The sequence below is a fragment of the Echiichthys vipera genome (genome assembly GCF_963691815.1).
Source record: "Echiichthys vipera genome assembly, chromosome: 12".
NCBI classification, from domain to species: Eukaryota; Metazoa; Chordata; class Actinopteri; order Perciformes; family Trachinidae; genus Echiichthys; species Echiichthys vipera.
The window spans coordinates 14,895,628-14,915,241 of NC_139837.1; the positions used below are offsets into that span (position 1 = coordinate 14,895,628).

General features: G+C 40.2%; 2 protein-coding genes across 2 annotated transcripts; both read right to left on the bottom strand.

The window, feature by feature from the left end:
• Positions 1–2: 2 nt before the first annotated feature.
• On the bottom strand, positions 3–9,161 carry tpp1 (tripeptidyl peptidase I). The gene is made up of 13 exons (XM_083924168.1): positions 9,111–9,161; positions 7,846–7,920; positions 7,293–7,432; positions 6,896–7,046; positions 6,302–6,423; positions 6,026–6,210; positions 5,701–5,899; positions 5,286–5,474; positions 4,609–4,681; positions 4,142–4,262; positions 3,897–4,058; positions 3,571–3,696; positions 3–3,040 (listed from the first exon to the last, which is right to left on the bottom strand). Exons 1-13 carry the CDS (start codon positions 9,119–9,121, stop codon positions 2,900–2,902), a joined length of 1,695 nt encoding a protein of 564 aa, XP_083780294.1. The 5' UTR covers positions 9,122–9,161; the 3' UTR covers positions 3–2,899.
• A 1,950-nt stretch (positions 9,162–11,111) lies between these two features.
• mis18bp1 (MIS18 binding protein 1) lies at positions 11,112–19,483 on the bottom strand (the record flags this gene model as incomplete). Its single annotated transcript, XM_083924585.1, has 16 exons — positions 11,112–11,249; positions 11,532–11,586; positions 11,690–11,762; positions 11,840–11,979; positions 12,085–12,224; positions 12,767–12,936; positions 13,756–14,557; positions 14,642–14,684; positions 14,788–14,948; positions 16,138–16,244; positions 17,079–17,169; positions 17,322–17,443; positions 17,533–17,606; positions 17,831–18,138; positions 18,253–18,390; positions 18,679–19,483. The coding sequence occupies 16 exons, from the start codon at positions 19,481–19,483 to the stop codon at positions 11,149–11,151; spliced, it is 3,330 nt and encodes a 1,109-aa protein (XP_083780711.1). The 3' UTR covers positions 11,112–11,148.
• Positions 19,484–19,614: the final 131 nt, after the last annotated feature.

A 19,614-nucleotide genomic window follows, 5' to 3' on the forward strand; every position in this document is an offset into this window, starting at 1 on the left:
GGAAGTGAAACATTCTGTCTTTATTTTGGTTTTATTTTTCATGACACTGCAAATACAGTCAACACTTGTATCGCATCTTAAAACTTAAAATTGAGCAGCTTGAAAGTGGCATCTTACAGCTGGTAAATTGTGTAACAATGGTTCAACACACGGTCAACTCGTTTGTCTCTGACATGAGACAAAGACAACAGAGAGCAGGGAGGGTGTCAACATTTGCATTGGAAATTAAAAAGGTTTCATTCTGATACCGCCTCTTTAAAGTGACGCTCACTTAACCAACTACAATCTCAAATGTTACAATCAGGTCTTAAGTGGTGACAATATAACTTCCAGGCTGCAATAAAATTATTTTCACTGTTAGAAGCAGAAACTAGGACCTGTGTGGCAGTTTTACTTTAAAAACGATTCAGAGACCTTCAAATTAACGTGCCATTTTTTTCCATTACTTTTTCTTTTGCATAAGCGTGTGGTACCTCACACTTCACACTCAAGATCATCCTAACATTGAACTGACAGTCTCTTAATAATAATCTTAATTACATCCGATTTGAAGATTTACATGTTTTACAGATAAAAACAAGTGCAACAATGCTGGTGGGTAAAACTTAACACATATTAGTGCATTTGGTAGTTCGTAGCCTCAGAACAAACGGCAACAAACCGAAGTAAAATCAAGTTTTAAAAAGGCCCTGTAACCCACATACTATGTCTGCCTATTTTATTTCACAACACACAAAGGACGTTTTAGAATTGCATGCAAATATCGTCTGTTATTAAATTAAATGACGACTTTTACCCAATTCATCCCTGCAGTGTAATATGTCAAAATAGACTTACAATATCACATTTTGTCCATCTGCGTCACATTGCAAACCAAACCTGTATCTAATTAAATGATACATTTTCGTATCTGGTGAAATTATTGCATCCGGTATAAGGCTGGGCATAAAAATGTCTATCGTATTTACTTTTCTATATAGTTTCTATTGTGATGTTGGAAAATCAGTGCCGTATTTACATCATTTGGACATTTTGACGTTCTGTTTATTTTTCAGTAAAGTTCTTAACAAAATGAGAAAATACTCAGTACTTTTCATTTGTCAATTATTTAAGGAGTATACAAAAACGCTTTACTATGTGGTTATTTCATATAGACTATGTATTTATTGACTTACCAGATAACATGCTATATAGTGATAAATATCATTATCCTGATATGAAATGTCCTATATATCAAATAGAAGATTTTTACCATATAGCCCAGCCCTAAGTTGGTACATACAGTGCCTATAGAGATCATGATACCCTTTTGAAAGTTTTTGTTTTACAGTCTGAAAATATAATACTTAAAAAAGATTTTCAGCTTGAGTTACACATTTTTCCTGACAACATTCAAGTGAAAAAGTTTTTTTCAAAATTTCTGAAAAGTAATAAATGAAAAACTAGAAATAGCAGGGTTGGAAAAGTGATTAGTCCCCAGAATCAGATGAAAACTTCTCTATCAGCTTTGTGCTCCTAGATTGGGAAATATTTCCCCATTCTTCCTGCTGAACTGTTTGAGTTCAGTCAAATTCTGTGGTGAGCAGTGATGGACTGCACTCTTCAAGTCCATCCACAGATGTTCTGTAGGATTCAGGTCCGGGCTCTGACTCGGCCACTCTAGGACATTCATCTTCCTCTCCTATAGACAGTGTTGTTTTTACGCGGTGTTTTGGGTCATTGTCATGCTGGAAGGTGAACCACCCGCTCATTTTCAAGTGTCTAACAGAGGGCTGCAGGTTTTCCTCAAGATTTTGGGTGCAGAGCATCCATTTCCCCTTTAATCCAAGTCCCTGCTGAAGAGAAACAAGCCCACAACATAATGCAGCCACCACCATGCTTCACTGTAGGGATGGTGTGTTTTGGGTGGTGTGCTGTGTTTGGTTTCTGCCAAACATAGAGCTTGGAGTTCAGCCCAGAAAGTTCAGTTTTGGTCTCATCTGACCATATAACCTTTTTCCTCATGACATCAGAATCTTCAATATGTTCTTTACGAGACATATTGAGACATTGTGACATTTTTTCAGCTGATGTCAGGTGGAAGCCAATTAGCTTGGTGTTTAATTTGAAAGGTGATTGGTTATACCTGAGAATATTTATAATGGTTATTCCTAAGGGACTCATCACTTTTCCAACACAGCTTTTCTAGTTTTGCATTTTTTTTAATGATTTTCAGAAAAAATCACTTGAATATTGTGAGGCAAAATGTGTAAAGCACGCTGGAAAAATATTTTCATGTATAATCATTTCAGGCTGTAAAACAAAAAAACATTTTTTTCAAAAGGGTATCATATCATCTCCTATATAAATATAAATATATATAAAACACTTTAAAGTGTACCCCTGAGAGGTTGCCTGGTGTGTGTACTTTAGTATATTTATGTTCTTTATGCATAGCAACTAGTTTTCCCCTTCATCCAATTGTTGTGTATCTCGCAGCATGAATTTAAGGCATAAGATTACCGTTCACGCTAATCTGCCTTGTGTGTTTGAGAGATCTGGGTCACTTAAAATGCAGGGAACAGCAGAAACAAGCAGCTCTGGTGTAGCATTAAAAAACCCTCCACTATCCCTGACCTTAAAAAAATGAGCAAACAGTTTTAAGCCTTCTGGAGCAAATTAAAATCTACTGATAAAATGAGCCATTCATCAAATGGATGCAGGTGATGACATAAGAACATTCCTGAAGACTGCAATAACAGTGTTTCCATCTCAAATCAACTGAATAAAACAAAGAGGCATAAATCTAAAGTGTAGGCGTAGTTATACCCCCATTTCACCATCCTGCCTTTCGATGTGTGTAGTACTCCTGCTCTCAGAGCAGAACCCATCCTGATGGTTTCACTCATGAACTGTGTTTTCACTCAGCTAGCATGGCAGCCAGCAGCGCGGGGTAGTTTGGTGTCCCCCAGCCTGTAACAGGATCCCACGATGGTGCAGCACAGAAACCTTTGCCCTGAACTTGTTCGTCCAGACAGCTCAGGTGACAACCTTCAGTCACCTGGAGACAAGAGCGCACAGCCTTTAGGAGCCGGACCATGACTACAAAATGTGTTGCAGAATGGTCTCCGTCTTCATAATGCCTTAATGAATGTGCAAACCTACTGTTTCAACTTATAGCATAGTCCACAAAATGTTTTTTTTATACACAAAACTGCAAACGAGTTATTTTGGATGTGCAGTTAAAACGTTTTACAATCTGGTTCCTTGGGTTTACGCTATGTCATTTTCACATGCACATGAACTTAGAAAATGCATTACAAATATACACTGTTTATTATGTACATCTGTACAATCTAATGCAATAAAATAAAAATGATGCCGTGAAATCTACTTTTATGAAACCTATGATCAGTTTTTTAACACAGTCATAGATGTCTATTTAGTTATATGTTTTGTCATTGATATAGTTCATTGTGGTGTTGTTCTAGGCTGTATTATATTGTTTAAAATATTCTAAAGCGAGATTGCAAGTCTAAAAACAAGCTTTATGAGTATCTGACAAATCATTTGACTAAAGTAATAACTCACATCAAACAGAGCTTGTCCTTTGAGCTTGTAGAGGCGAGGGTTGAGGAAGCCCAGGGCAGGCAGGCCCTTTAGCAGCCGCTGGTCATTGATGAGAGACAGCATGCCTCCAACCACAGGGGTTGACGCCTGGAAAGAAGATGAGATGTAAACAGAGCAATTAAAAAAGGTCATTACTGTATTAATCCTAAGAATCTTTTTGTTCAGCTTATATAGGTTTTGTGTGACTGGGTTTTATCCTAAGAAAATAATTCTATAGGTATTCATCTGTTCTGTCACACGTCAATGCTCTATTCACAAAAAGGAAATCCAACTGTGCCATATCTTACCGAGGTCCCAGACACCCAGGGGACGGGTACTCTGTTGATAACCACCCAGTAGTTATCCGACAGGGCAGCCATGTCCGGATAGGCCCTGCCGCTGGTGTTGAAATAAGACTGCGGAGGGAGGGTTGCCGTTACAGTCTTCAAATACCCATCCACTGCACTGGCCTACAGGGACACAAATACACAACATTAATTACACTGTGTGCATTAAATCATCTTTAAAATAGCTGACTATCTGATTTTATTACCTGGTAGTCCGGCATCTTGAAGACGTTGCTGAAGCCTCCTCCACTGATGTAATCTGTAACTTCATACGTGACCTTAAATGGGTTTTTGAATGAGGTTCCTCCTACTGTCGTCACATATGGGCTGAGAAACAAAAGGGAGGGCATAGAGCGTTAGGTGTTTTGTCCTTTTCCAAAACTTTTGAAAAAGTAGGAATTTTCCGAGAGTGACTTTGTGTTAATTTCCAGACCTGCACTACAGAGACAGTACATACCAGATGAGGGTTGGTGAACTGTGCTTGCAGTTCTGAATCAACCTTCTGCAAATATACTGCAGGCTAAGTTCTTTGTTCAACTGGAACATCCATATGTCTTTGTAGATTCCCATATCACAAATATAATGCTTGAGACAAAGCCCCGTCTTATGATAGTATTGGTATTCAATATAATGCAGAAACTAGTTTGCTGTCAGAAATGTAGAAATGCTTTACCTTGACGCGGGGAAACTCGGCCTGAAGGAGTTTTGTCCTTTACCCAAATGCTTGCAGCCTGCACCACTGTCACCTGAACAAGAAACAAGATCGCAGTGATAAAGATTGATATAAGAGATGCTCATTAAACAAGATCAGTTAGACTAACAACGTTGTGGCAGTTAATCATGCAGCATATCTTAATGACAACTGGCTGCCTTTCAAGTATTGTAAGTTGTGGAAAGCACTAGAGGTCAAACTGTAATGTGTAAGCCTGTTTTTCCAGAACCAACATGCCATGGGTGTTTATTTAAAACAATACCAGTGTATTCACATTTCAAGTGAGATAATGTGCTGTCGATAACAATGGAGCCACAAAGCCACAGTAATTTGACACATTACCTCTTGGGCCGCTACAAAAATTACAGCTTACATTTGTTAAGCCTTTTGTGTCAACTGAAAACAGGAACTTGTTTTTTTGTTTTTACTGACCAAAGAAGGAAGATTAGAAACTCAACCAGACAAGTGAGAGGTCGCAGTCATTGCATAACAGGAGTGACAAAATGTTGCCGTTACATTTTCAAAATATAACAGAAAAACAAAGGCTTCATTAAGCAGATGTGAATGTTGTTGAATGTCTCTGTGTGCTACAAGTACAAGGCATTTGGATGAGTTCTGCGTACTTCCTCTTTACTGACCAGAAGCAAAGAGCAAAGAGATTCCCCTGACGCCAGCCTTCATAAACTCAGTGTTAATGCGCATCATGTATGCAGTAGACAGACTGTCTTCATCGTCTCCGTAGCTGATAGTGTGAACCCAGGGCAGGTCCGACATGTTGCTGAGCAAAACCATCCATTGGAGGAAAGGCTCCTGGGACTCGTGACGACCTGAAGGACAATGAGGAAATTTGTGTGTTTTGTTAGGACTTAAATGTGGGTGGTCGACTAACAAGCCAAAAATGTACTATGCCTAACCACTGAGTCTGATAATTTGATATTTATTTTACTGGAACTATAAACACTTGGCCTGCATATATTTATGATAAGTGTCTGTAGAGTTACCATCATTATTTGAACTGAGAAGAAAATCAACTCAAAGTCAATCTATACACACCTGGATTGGTGAAGACCCATGTGGAGATATTTGCCCCTGTGCTCATGATGTACTCTACATCCAGACTGGCCTCCAGACCGGCCTTTCCTGCTCCTTGAGAGCCTACAACCCGGTCCACCTGAGAGAGATGCTGGAAGCTCCTACCATACATGCCCATGAACTCCGCCAGGTCTGCAGGGCTGTAGTACTGCTCCAAGAACTAAAAGAGAGAACAGCTAGCTAAAGTGAGAAAGTACACCAAGTTGTGGTGAGATTATACACACAAACAGACGTCTAACAGGAACACACAGTGTTTTATTATGAGGGTATTCTGAAGTGGCCACACCTGGGCTACAGCCTGGCTGTTGTTCTGAGCTTTTCCCACATCAGCTGCTGTGAGGTTATAGCGGGCCCTCAAGATGGCAGGAGTCACTCCCAGATGCACCCCTGCCTTAGACTGCTTTTGCTTCCTGTTAGAAGAGGCTGCGCTGAGTTTCTGCCCTTTAGGAGGGAGGCGGTGAAGCCCTCCAACTGTGGAAAAAACAACAAGCAATGTAGCACAGGTGCTGACCTATATATACAGCAAGCACAGATGATAGCTGAACATAGTGCTGGTTCTCACCAAAGTCCAGGTGCTGGTGAACGTCATCATGAACAGAGTACGGTGCTGAAGACCTCACAATGGAGTGGCCGTCCTGAATGAAACGGTGGAACTTGCTACCTGGAAGCAGCACCTCTGCGACCCTGAATACACAAACAAAAACAACAGAACACAGCCTTAATGTCTACAAATCCACTCCCTGTCATGGACACGAAAATGAATGTGATTCCAGGTTTTTAAGAAACTCATTGGCCTGTATGTAAAACTGATACAACTCAAGATACAAGTAAGTTACAATTAAGGGTGGGGTTGTTTAACTGCTGCCAGTAAGTGAAACTGTTATCAGGGGTTGGAGTTTAAGGGAAGGTGTTTTTTTAAGTTCCAAATAACCTTGGCCTAGATTTATGAATTTCAAAAGCCTGCAGCTCATAGCTACTTTGATTTTAAGCAGTAACCACAAAAAGAGGAACAGTATCATGTGATAGGGCATGGCTTTTGCGTGGTTTCACACAGAGGGAACTTAATACAGAAAAAGGGTATTTTTTTTGTGTCTCGAGCAAACAGAAATGACTGATTAGTAAGCAGAAAAAATGCTGCTAAAAAAGATATGCTTACTCTGCAGTCATGGTGCACTGTAAAAAGTCCTGAGTGCGTACAGTCAGGCAGTCTGTAATCCCATGACTCTGCAGCCAGTGATGCACCACCTTCTGGGTCAGTTCAGAAGGACGCACAAGAGAGGACACTTCATCCAGGGTGAGGTGTTTACCTGTGGACGACAAAACTCAATCACTGTTTGTTGTATCAAAAGGCCTTTGTCTCATCATTTAAGCTTCGTCAATTTGAAGCATTTAGGTTCATATCCCAGTGATGTGCTGCACAGTATGAAGGACATACAAACCCCATTATTTATTATTTATTGAGTATTTAGTTTAACAAGCATGTGCTGATTTTTTAGATTCTAAAAACATAAGGTTACTTGAGGGCTACCGGCAATTATGAGACAAAGCCCCACCATATTGTGCAGAGTCAGGGTCCGACACCAGTCTGAGTATTTCCTCCAGCAGTTCAGTGTTTTGCTGCTTCAGGGCAAAGGTCAGCTCCAGCTCCTCCGCAGGGTCCACACGACCTGCACGAGTCCAGTCGGCTGGTATCCTAAGGACAGACAAACATGTATTCTTTTAGTAAGAAGAGGTTTTACTTTACCAAACACTATTGTTGTGATTTTGTGTGACAGATTTTTTTTCAAACACTCAAAAACAGCCTATTGGTAAAATCCAAACCTGTTTTTTGGACTGAATTTGGATGCACACTTGGAAACGGTCACTAAAGTATTAGCTCCCTTAAAAAACTTGCATACTACAGGTGCAAATCCAAGTTATTTCCTCTTTTACATAGGTCTTTGCTGCACATTTGCGCTGTCAAGACTGGTCGGTATCTATGAAAAAGTCAATGATGCTTGACTTTCAAATTTTATAAAAAGGGTTTAAACGAGGTGAGGTACAAAACTGATTTAGTAAATGACAGGGAGGTAACGGTAATGGCTCTTAAAGTGGATTTTTGCTCACAAGACATCTTGGTCATATTCCAGATATCCACTCCGGACCAACGAGATGAATAACAAGCAGATGGAGAAGGTCAGCCTGGTGGAAGGAGAAACAAAACGTTGGAGAACAAAACGTACACATGCAGAGATTCATACGTTCATGAATGTAGTAGAGCAGTGGTTCTCAAACTTTGTACATGACGTACCACCTCAGTTAAAACCAGGCTCTTTCAGGTACCACCACTAAGACCAATGTTGAAATACAGGAGTGTAGGCCTGCACTATTCAGCTACGGAGAGGAAGGTTTATTCCTCATCAGAAGATTATTTATTGTTTACTGATTTCAGCCACACTGTATGAGGGGTAGCATCAGAACGGACCCCAGTGTTTTCAAGCCTATTATTTGACCTCTGCTCACTATCTTGCATCACAGTTTATCTCGTAATTCGGCTTTAATGACTGGACTATTTGATCAAACATACCAAGAGGTGTCATTGATTTCCTACCTTACGGTTAACCAACATTCTTAAAATGTTGACACACTGTAGGTAACCTATCACAGCTGGGGTTGAAAAGGGACGAAAAAGTTTGGTAAATAGCTGGAAACTTTCCAGAAACAAAAATATGACAGGAAATGCTAAACTTCTTTTAAATTACATTTCAAGGCTCCTAAAAGTTTAAGTATTTTCTGAGTATTATATTAATTTAGAAATTAATGTTTCCTTTTTTATTTTTATTTTGGAGATGCCTTCAAGCAACACCAGAGAGTACCACCAGTGGTCCATGTACCACAGTTTGAGAACCAGAATAGTAAAGTATTAAAGAAAATTTAAAAAAAAAAAAAACTTTATTTGTCCCCGGGGGGCAATTCAGGGCACACAGAGCAGCAAATAACGACAGTGCAACTATACAAAAACATTGTAACCTAACAACAACAATCACACGCCTTAACTTCCGTGTTACCTCAGGGTTACAACAGAACCAAGTCAATGTGACTTACTCCATTGCACGCAGAAACACACATATGAAACGGTTTGCTAGCTTCATATTTTATAATAATAATAATAATAATAAGACGGTATATATGTCTAGTAGCCTTGCCGTTGTGTACACTTCACCCTGCTGCGTTAGCTGGCAGCTATCTAGGTCAGCAAAACCGGTAAAAACTAAGAATACAAGGTGCGCCACACGAGACCGGTTAAAAGAGTTATTGTTGCCTGAGTCGTGTGTTTCGTGTTATCACTATTAACAATAAAAGACAAGTATGGAGGTATTTAAAGCACTCACAGCGTGTCCATGGTGTCCTCAGCCGGTGCTGTTGTCTAAACTCAGCCGCTGGGTCCAGGCTGTTATAGACGCAGCGGTCACGTGACAGGGCTTCACGTGATTTTCTTATTCCCTTTGTTTTGGTTGTTTGTTTGTTTTTGCTGGTGCATTAAGATCTTTCGGACACATTCAGACACTTTTTATATTTATATTTAACGTTTTATCTGTGGAAGTGGTTCCCAGCGTTTTTGGCTCCTTAAAATGAAGCAGTTGTACTTGTTACCTAATCATGTTAAGGGGCTGAAGATATTCATAATAAAGGGGATTTTGCCCTCTGATTGTTTCATTTGAAGGATTTTAGAGGCCTGGAGGTTAAAATTATTAGTATTTTACAAGAAAAAAATAGAAAAGCCAAGAAAATAAACACAAGTCTTTTTCAACAAAAATATTTTTCTGTTTTTCTTCTGAAACAATAGATTTTTGGGGGGAGTGGGATTAAGGTGCATTCATGTTATTGTATATTTTCATATTTTTCTAAAAAATTGGAGGGATAGTGGGATTTATATTGGGTTTCTTTGTTTTTGTTCCTGTTTTTTTCACTTTAGGGCAGATGCGTTGATACACTGCACCGCTGTTGTACTTTTTGTTTGACATCTGCAAAATACAATAAAAAATGTGGGTGAAAAAACCATTGGAAAGAATATCAATCAATTTAGGACAAGACACATGAGAGGAGAAAGGTGACCCCTTAAATGGGGGTGTGTGTAAAAACACATAAGGGATTTTTTTAGGCACAGAGACACTGGACAGTTCCAGTTTGCTCCCTGCAGCCATCGCACGGAGGAATAAGTCATACAGCTATATTTTGCACAGGTGATTATGTATTGCTGATATACTCAGTTCTGTATTTATGTCTTTTTCATTTTTACTGTATTTTTATTTTTAATTCTTTACCCAACGTTTTAACAACCTAGTTTTTTTCTGATTTAATTGTATTCTATTTCTACATCTTAATATGGTTTAAGATACTTCTGGACCTGTATGAACTTTTTATTTTGCCATTTCCTTTTAACTTCCACTGTTTTAAGTTGGATGAGCTGTAAAATGTGTTTTTCCTTTATGCGTGTATAATATATACAAACAAAATCTACCTCCAGGTTCTAATAAAGTAACTTGGAGCTGAGAGAATAAATCTGATATCAGGGAAGAACATTGCACTCCTACCTGTCTGTTGTTTTTATTGGGACCCCATTGGCTTCCAAAAAGTGTTCGCTAGATTCATCACAATGGTCAGAGGGAAGCAGATTAATTAATCCCAGTCCCCAAAATAAATCTATTGTTTCAGAGTGAGGAAAGGAAAAAGATTTTTGTTAAGCAGAATTATTTTTATATATTTTTTACCTTTTTCTTGTATAACACTGAAAACTTTAACCGCCCAGGCCTCTAAAAACCCTTTGAATGCAAATACCATCAATATTATTAATATCTGCAGAACCTTAACATGATTAGGTCATAAGTATAATAGCTTCATTTTGAGGGGGCACAAAAGATTGAGAACTACTTCCACAGACAATGGTTCTCTCTGAATATACAGTATAATGTACACAAAAAAAATGTATTATAAAAATGTTTATTAAAAAAATAGTTACAACTGACTGTTGGGACTAGGATTTACAGGTACATACTGGAGCACAGTAGCAAAAGCCTGGTTTTGACAGTATGTTAAGTAATAAAATGATAAAACAATTCCCAAACTATTAAACCCAACAAGCCACATTTGTCTCAGTTTTTGCGTTGAAAGTTGTGCTTAAAAGCTTTAAATCCGTTCCTCTGGCCATTGTGTTTTTTTCCACATTAAAGAGCTCAAATCCAGTTTACGCTAAAAACAAAACAAAAACAGTCAACTCTTACATGTGAAAGACAAGAGCAAATTTGCAAGTTTTATTGTTCAAATTTGGATGAGTTAAACAAGAAAGACGGCCCATCTCTCCTCTATTTCATTAGTTTATTAATTTGTACGATCTTGGATTTCTGGATTTTAAAATGTGAAGTTTTCTGCTCAGTTGTCATCCGAGAAGTAAAAATCCTCTTCCTCTTCGCTTTCAGGCGGCACGTCATCCTTTCCTGGGAACATCTCCCAAATGACAAAGGTGTCATTTTCTAGTGGGAAAAAAAAGTGTATTTCAAAAGAAAGAAGAAATACAAAGAATTTAATTATAGCTTTAGAAACATGTTCAACTAATTTCTGAAAACCTTGCTGTGAAAATCCCCTTTAAACACATCTACATACAGCAGTGGGCAACAAAAACAGAGCTACATCAAGACGTAATGAACATCATCTTTACCCATGTTAATACAATCCAGCCATCCTAAATGAAAGTATAAGCCGTAGAGGTTGTGTTGTAAAGTGTGTCTCATTTGCACATTTCTGAGGAAACCCACCTGAGTTACCGCATCTCTTCATTGTTCGTTTAACTGTTGGCGTGGGTGTGAAGCTCTGAGAGAAACAGACGCAAATAGTTATTTTTCTAATAAAAAATGATAATCCACATGCTTGAAAATAGTAATAATCTCAAAAATGACCTTTCATGAATTAGTACCTTTGAGGAAGGAGCCTGTTTGTTTTTTTTCTCCCTCTTCTGGAAGTTATAGACATACTTTTCCGCCTTTGTACTTTGAAAACAAGAAAGAGGAAGGTTAACTATTGTACTGCAATGAATACTTTACAAGCACAAGTCAACGTCATTCACCTGTTTGGAGTCCCCATCATGCCGGGAGTGATATGCAGACACTGCGGCGTCTTTACTTCGGGGTAAGCTGTAGACTTGGGGGTGAGTGGCTCCTTGTCTGACCAGTTGATATCTAAGTCACTCCGACACATGGAGGGCATCTATCCATCAAGATAGGTACAAAATAAGTCATTTAGTATTGTGTCATAGTCACAAAATGTCTTCTTTTTTTGTGAAAAATACAAAAAAAAAAAAAAGTAACAAACTTCAGAGCATTTATTATGCATGGCCGCAGAGCTGAAAATGTCCCCCACATCTTCTTTCGGCATGGCCTCCAGGAACTCACGCACCTGCTGCTTTCTCCTTAAGGTTCCCACTCCGGCAGATATCACCGGATGATCTGCAACTAGGCGTAGATTATAGCTTGTGAAATCTCTGCAGTTAATGTCCTCTCCTTTGCAAAAACGTTTAGATCATTCTAGTTCTTTAAGGGTAGTTATTTCCCTGTGTGGAAGTGACTAATGACGACAACTTTTTTTGAAATTGGTCTGTAAAGAATGTTTAAAGAGAAAAATGAATCAAAGCAAAACATGAAGAATACTATAACTCTACTCAGAGCCCAGACTTCGGCCAATGCATGCCCTATCTCACAATGTTACTGCAGTGTTCATGTTCCCACCCTGGATCTAATTCTTCAGGTTATTCCCACACCACACAAATGCAGCACAAATGCCCTACCTTGGAACGTTAAATAATAATTGTTATTATATATATCAGCCAGTGTCCGCCCTGCTCTTTAAATATCAGCTTTGGCAATTGAAAATCCCACATCTGTCAACCATCAAGCTGAAAACAGACTGATAAAGTGATGCCTCCTGCGGAGTAAAATCTGGGGGTGTGGAATCACAAAGATGTGAATTTACATCAAAAACTCAAACCGTTTTCTACCTGGATCTTTTGGTGCTTTAACCTTTTCCTTTTTTTGTTTCTTAGCGTGAGTCTGGGAGGTTTCCTGGGATGCGCGCTTGGACTGGCACTCTTCTGGAGAACGTGTTCCAACCATCTTCGCCACCTTTGCCCAGTAACCTACCATGTGCTTAGGAAAGTAGGACACAGCCCTGGAAAACACACAAACACACGTGAGGCTATAGCTGGGCCTCCATCCAAATGAATTATAAACGTTTTTTAACAAATATGCAAAAGAACATGCAAATGAATGCCTTCTCCCATCCACTACCACGGTGCGAATATTTGGAGTTGGCTCATAAGCAACAGATGGCGCCAATTCTCCACTGAGAAAACCAGAAAACTATTGCAGAAGAGGTCTTAAGTAAATAAATGTGTATCAGTCAAACCTCTAAAAAGGTGTAAAACAACAACAGGAAAATGGAAATGTTTCCTCTTCCTTGTCCCTCTCTTGTTCTCTCAGTTTGTCAGACCATAAATTAAGAGAATTGGTTATGTTGCGCAGCCCACTTTCCCGTGCAACTAACGCTTCACCGAAGAACTTAGAGGCTATTTTTTGTCCTTAAACACACTAAATAGCCTCTTATTTACATGACGGCATGTCCTTTCTGTCTCTATATGGTTGCACGTTTACAATTATCCTTTGCTCTCTGTATCGGGCACGACGGAGTTCCGCCCCGATGTGGACAAAAATATCTGCATTTTGGAAAGAAATGCCCTCCCCCCAAAAAGCTGTAAACCTAGGAAAAAAACTGGTGTGTCACCAATTATTCCCTAAATCTGTTTCCATTGCACTTTGCTTTCATATATTCACCAACCTTTCCTTCTCATCCCAGCATTTTTTTTTAATATTTCTGTTCAGGCTTTTCATGCGCAAACTGAAAATGTGCATTAAAACAGGTGGTGAATTCGCCTTATAATGCAATATGCAACTTTTATTTTGCAAAACTGCTACTGTCTACAAAACTCACTCTTGTAGCTTCATAAGCTCTACTCCTGTCCACTCGTCTGCATCCTGCTCTTGAGGAATCCGTACATTGCCTTTGCTGGCCCTGGGTTTCTTTCTGGGTTGTGCCAACTCAGGCAAAGGCTTTGAAGATGATGAAATGTAGCGTTTCCTCTGTTTATGTTTGATTTGTGTTACTCTCATTCTTTTCCTCAGTTCATTTTCACTCTCCTCAGAGACCGTCGACGTATCACTTGGAAACACGTAGCTTGGTTGTGACTTGTTAACTCTCTTGTTTCTCTTCCTGTGCACTTCTTTCCCCTTCTTCTTTCTTCCAATGACCTCATCATCTGATGCTAATGTTGTGTCCTCAACAGATTCTGGGGAGGCTGCGACAGCCCGTTTCCTTTCCAAGATTCTCACTGAAGTCCTTGTGGTGTCATGCATCTGTGTTTTAGCATGTTCACTTTGCTTTTGAGGGACTGTGTCTACATATGTTTTCTTAGCAGCTGGATGCCTTTTTGGTCTGCCAGACTGCTCTTCAGGGCTGCCAAGTCTCTGTTTCACTGACCTTTGTGTTGAAGACTTTTCAGGTCTACTTTGCTTTTGAGGGACAGTGTCTACATATGTTTTCTTAGCAGCTTGTCTTTTTGGTCTGCCAGACCAATCTTCAGAGCTGCTGCGTGTCTCCACAGGCGGTTCAGATGAATAAGAGGGCTTTTCTTCAGGTCTAACCTTGGCTCTGTCGCATTTGCGGAGTGGAGGCTTGACCTTCCTCAGTGGTACTGATGCCTCTTTATCACTGGATGATGTACGTTGCTTAAGGCCTGAAAACACAGAAGACAGGTTGTCTGCATGCAACTCATAACTTATCTCACAATACTTAAACTACAGCTCTAAGCTATCTTTACCTTGACTGCACGCTGATGTCCTCACGGACACTGTTGTATTCACCTCCAGTGATGTAAAGAGATAAAACATTGATCAGTTGTTTGTTCATAGTCAAACAATTTTTCTGGATTATTATGTAACTCGTGAGCAAAGTATAGGTGCTTACAGGGATGCAGATGGAGGTATCATAACCATCATGGATGGTAACATTCATGTGGGAATCCAGAATGACTCTCGCTCCTTTCCAATACTCAAGCGGCGGCTTGATCGTGCGACCACTTCGTGAGACTTTTACACAAGACGAGAAGTCAGAAGGACAGGAATCACCTGGAGAAGAAGAAAATATATTTAATATAAATTGATCAACGCCTTACTCTTTTGTAATTTTGGAGCTAGCAGCTCTAGAGAGGGCATAACCGTCTGACGGTCAATCCACCCCCCTTTGTTCCGCAATTAAATATCTCAACTATTGGATGGATTGTTTGGTACATTCATGGTCACCAGAGGATGAATCCCATCAGGTCAGACCTGCAAAACTAATGACATTCCTATCAACTTCAGCTGAACGTAGTGCTAATGTTAGCGTGCTAACAAACAAAGCTAAGAGGGTGAACATGGTAAACAACCTGCTTGTCAACCATAGACTGTAAAGAAGTTAACATAACCACTATGACATCACCCATTAAAGCCAGAAGTGACCATATTCAGACAAGAAGCTACTAACTAATGCTAGTGCAGGATAGCTTGGTTACCATATTAAGTGGGATTCTAATTTTGGCTAGCGAAATGAAATACACATACTGGAAAAAAAGTCCTAGAGTGTCTTTATGTACTTTGAAATACTGGACAAGACACTTTTAGGCGACAAAACTGTTTTATAACTTTTATGAACTAAAAACACACTGGGTCAAGGGTCAAAGACTTAAGCCTTTAACACAGACAACCACCTAGAAGTTCATGGCTATTTAAATGTACACAGTGCCGCGGATGTGTATTACTAAGCCTCCATCCTGACTGAGAGGTCGCCATGGTAGTGACTTGCTAATTTTACAAAATGAACATAATGTTGTATGGAAGAACACATGACACTAGCAAATGAGACCACAGCCTCATCAAGGAATTTTACTCTAGGCTAATAAATCAAGTGAAAAGTAGGGTCATTTTCTCATTGACTTCTTCACAATCTGACTTCTTTTTGCAACCAGTGGAGTCTCCCTCTGCTGGCCATGATAAAGAATGCAGATTTAAGGCACTTGGCTTCACTTCTCAGGCCCAGGCGCTGCCACTTGTTGCCATCATTACGTTAGCAGTATCATTGTGGACATGTTAGAGTGCTGACATTAGCATTTAGCTCAAAGCGCCACCTTGCCTATGCACAGCCTCACATAGCCACTAGCATAGGCTGGAGACTCTTAGTCTTGTATGATAATTCATATTAATAATAGGAGTAGCACAAGAACATGTTATTATATGTTCTTGTACAAAGCATGTATTTGCTAGGCTTTCTTGTACTCACGTGTATTCACAGACTTTTGCTTGTTCTGCTTCACAGAACGGATGGTGGATCTCTCAGATATTGTCTTTGATAGGACACCTTTCCTCTCTGTATCGCTGGAGTTGCTTCTGTAAATCAAAATTCAGAACACAGGACTTTAGCAACTCATTTTCAACCATGGTAATTTCATCTGATGCATTTATTATTCAACATCTCCAGGAAAAATAAAAGGGAAGCAAACACTTAAGTAGGGCTGCAGCTAACAAATATTTGTATTGTTTGATCGAGAAAATAATTGACAGCTTATTCCATTAGTTGTTTGGTTTATAAAATGTCAGAGAAAGGCGAACATTTTTGATCGTTTTTGTCTCGAAACCCCAAGAGGACGTCCTCAAATGTCTTGTTTTGTCTCAAAGATGTTCATTTTACCATCACAGAGGAGTAAAGAAAGCAGAACACATTCACATTTAAGAAAGCTAGATTTAGATAAACTTTACTTTACCGTTTTTTTTTTGTACTGAAACCAATTAATCAAAATAATTGCCAATTAATTTAATAGCAGACAACTAAACGATTCATCTTTGCAAGTCTATTAACCAGGGGGGTGAAAATGTCTAAAAGGGTGATAAAGATGTGAACCCTGGAAAGATTTTTTTTTTTTAAATACCAGCTTTAAAATGTGGAGTAGGTATGTGTATGTACTGCGTGGATGTATATATATATGTTACATTTTATCCCCGCACAGCGCAACCATTTCAGGCTAATTAACAGTTCCATGCCTGACATGTCGTCACATAAGCCAATTAAGGTTATCAAAAGAGAGGATTACATTCAGGCATGAGGGCAGTCTGTTGATTTTTTGACAACTTTGAGGCAATTGTAAAAACGCATTGGAACTACGCAAATTACACAAATGTTCAAAACGATGATTTCAGACAAAAAGCCACACGTTTGCATCTTACTCTCTTGACTCTGACAGACACTTCTCATAAAGTGCCTTCCAGTCCTGAGGAAAACCATGTTCAAACTTCTTCAAAAGCCACTTGGGAAATTCTGCAGGCAAGAAGTGAAAGGGTATTTATCCACACAGTATTTAAATTTGCATCTGTTTATGTGCATTTTTTAAAATTTTGTTTCACTATTCTTCCCCTGCCAAAGTGAAGCACATTCTCAGTGGAAAAATATCTAACCACACATTATCTTACCAGAGTCCACCCTCATGTTCATCTTTCCAACCAAGATGTAAACGCTGCCGGAGATGGTCTCCACCACAGAATTAGACACCCGCTCCAGAATGATGTTACTGTGCCACTGTATCTTTTTATCCCTGGATGGGGAAAAAAACGGTTAAAAAAGACACATTAAACCACACAAAATCTTATTTTTTTAAATCATAATGTCTCAAGAAACACGTACCGGTGGAGTCCATCAACAAACACACCCTGGTGATTCTTCCTCAGGAACCACTTTTGGAGGTAAATCATTCTCTCCTGTCAAAGAGGAAAACAGGCCCAGTTAGAATCAGAATTGCCAAAAAAGAAGACAAACAACAATTCATCGTTTTCGATTTCCCATTTGATTTAAATGTGCCTGCAAATCCAAACCTTGAATGATCAACGCAGGCCTCTTCCATTTGCCCTACCTGCACCCCTTTTTATCCAGGACTTACATTTAAAGTAAGAGGTAGCCATTTTTAAAATAACTTTCTACTCACACTTGGGAGATTTGTCTGCTGGGGCCATTTCTGTTGCTTGAACACAGCCTCTCGTTTCTTCGGTATGGACACCTGTGGCGTGTTGAGTACAAGTGGGTCTTCGAGCAAAACGGGCGGTGGTGACGCAGCAGGGCTCGGGACATCCTCAGAGGGGTCTGCGTCTGGTTGGCTGTTTGCTGACTGTACTCTGGAGCGTTTGACAGGAACCACCACCGCACTTTCTGAAACACCTCTAAAGGCGATGTCCTCCATCTCACCCACGTTGTGAGCTGTGGAGGGAGGCGTGTCTCTGGACTGATGGAAATTACCTAAAGCAAAGAAAGACAATACAAAACTATGCAATTTGCAAACATGACTCAGGATACATGCCTACAAACATGCACAGCTAAAACGTCTCTCTTTGTTGGACTAATTTCACACACCCTCACCAAACGGATTCCATGTGCTGCTCTTGACTTTATGAACTTCTGGCAGCTTCGTTTCTCTTTCCCTCTGCTTCATGTAAGCAAACATGTTGGCTGGAGACATCGGAGGAATTCTTTCCAGAGAAACATTACAACCTGTTCAAAAACATCAAGGAGACACGAGTCAGTCTCTTCCCCTAAATCAGGTGTCTCAAACAGATCCAGTAAAGGGCCGCTGTGGCTGCAGGTTTTCATTCCAACCAAACATAAACACACCTGACTTATTCAACCAACTGAATCGCCTTCACACAGTTGGATTTGTTGGATCAGGTGTGTTCTTGCTTGGTTGGAATGAAAACCTGCAGCCACCGCGGCCCTTTACTGGATCCGTTCGAGACACCTGCCCTAAATGATGACTCACTTAAAGCAGGGAGAATATCTCACGTTTTATTGCGGTGGGTGATGACGCCACATGTTCTGATGGGTCAGCAGAGAATCCTCTAATATTGTCCTCCCTGAAAACACTGGAGGGTGCCCTGTCCTGTGGCTGCTGCCTTACGCATTCATTGCTGCCCTCCTTTGTACTGCTGCTGACTTTATTACAGTCCTGCGGATCCAACTTTCTCTTCCTCGTATGGGACAACATAAAGGCTGGAGACATCCGTTCGATTTCAACAGCACACCCATCCCCAAAAACACTGCTGCCCGCAAAGTCATTTCCTACTGGCTGCATCTTTACTGGAGTCCTGCTGGTCACCTGGAAACCACCATCGTCTCCGATCACAGGTAGTCGTGTGTGGATCCGCTGTCCGTTGTCCCCAGAGGGGGGCTGAGACATGGCTGTGGACTCCAGGAAAGACCTCTTTGTGGGCGTGCACCCATGTCCTGTTTCTGCCACAGGGGCCTTCAAGTGCGCGCTGCTCACGTCTGAATACAAGTACCCGGTGGTTTTCTGAGGGGTCGATATTGGAGAGAGAGTCAAGACCCGCGCTTCATTGGGATAACAACCAGAGCTCAGGTGCTCATTATTAAGCTGACCGGGCATCCAGGTGCTTTCTGCTCTCATCTTGGGCAACTTAAAAACGGCCCCGCGTTTCTCTTTGGCGTCGCTGCCCGTAAACGTCCCGTCATCCGCGCATATCCCTCTCTCGACATCTCTCTGCACTCTGGACTTCAGCTTAGCAAACACCTTGGCCGGAGATTCAACCGGCCGGTTTCTGTGTGCCAAGAAATGAGGATACGACGCCATTTTTATTTTGTTTTAGAGAAAAAGAAAACCGAGTTGTATAGATCCGACGCCATGTGCTAACAGCTAGCCCGCTAGATTTCAAATTCCCACCGCCGATCGGTTAGAAACACGTGACGTCATGTACTGCAAAA

Bases quoted from the DNA above. Each gene is read 5' to 3' on its own strand.
- tpp1 (XM_083924168.1), bottom strand. The intron at 7,433-7,845 runs GTGAGCAAAAAT...GTCTGTCCTTAG, and splicing joins GAATATGACCAAGATGTCTT to GATACCAGCCGACTGGACTC. The intron at 6,211-6,301 runs GTGAGAACCAGC...TTTTTTCCACAG, and splicing joins TCACCAGCACCTGGACTTTG to TTGGAGGGCTTCACCGCCTC.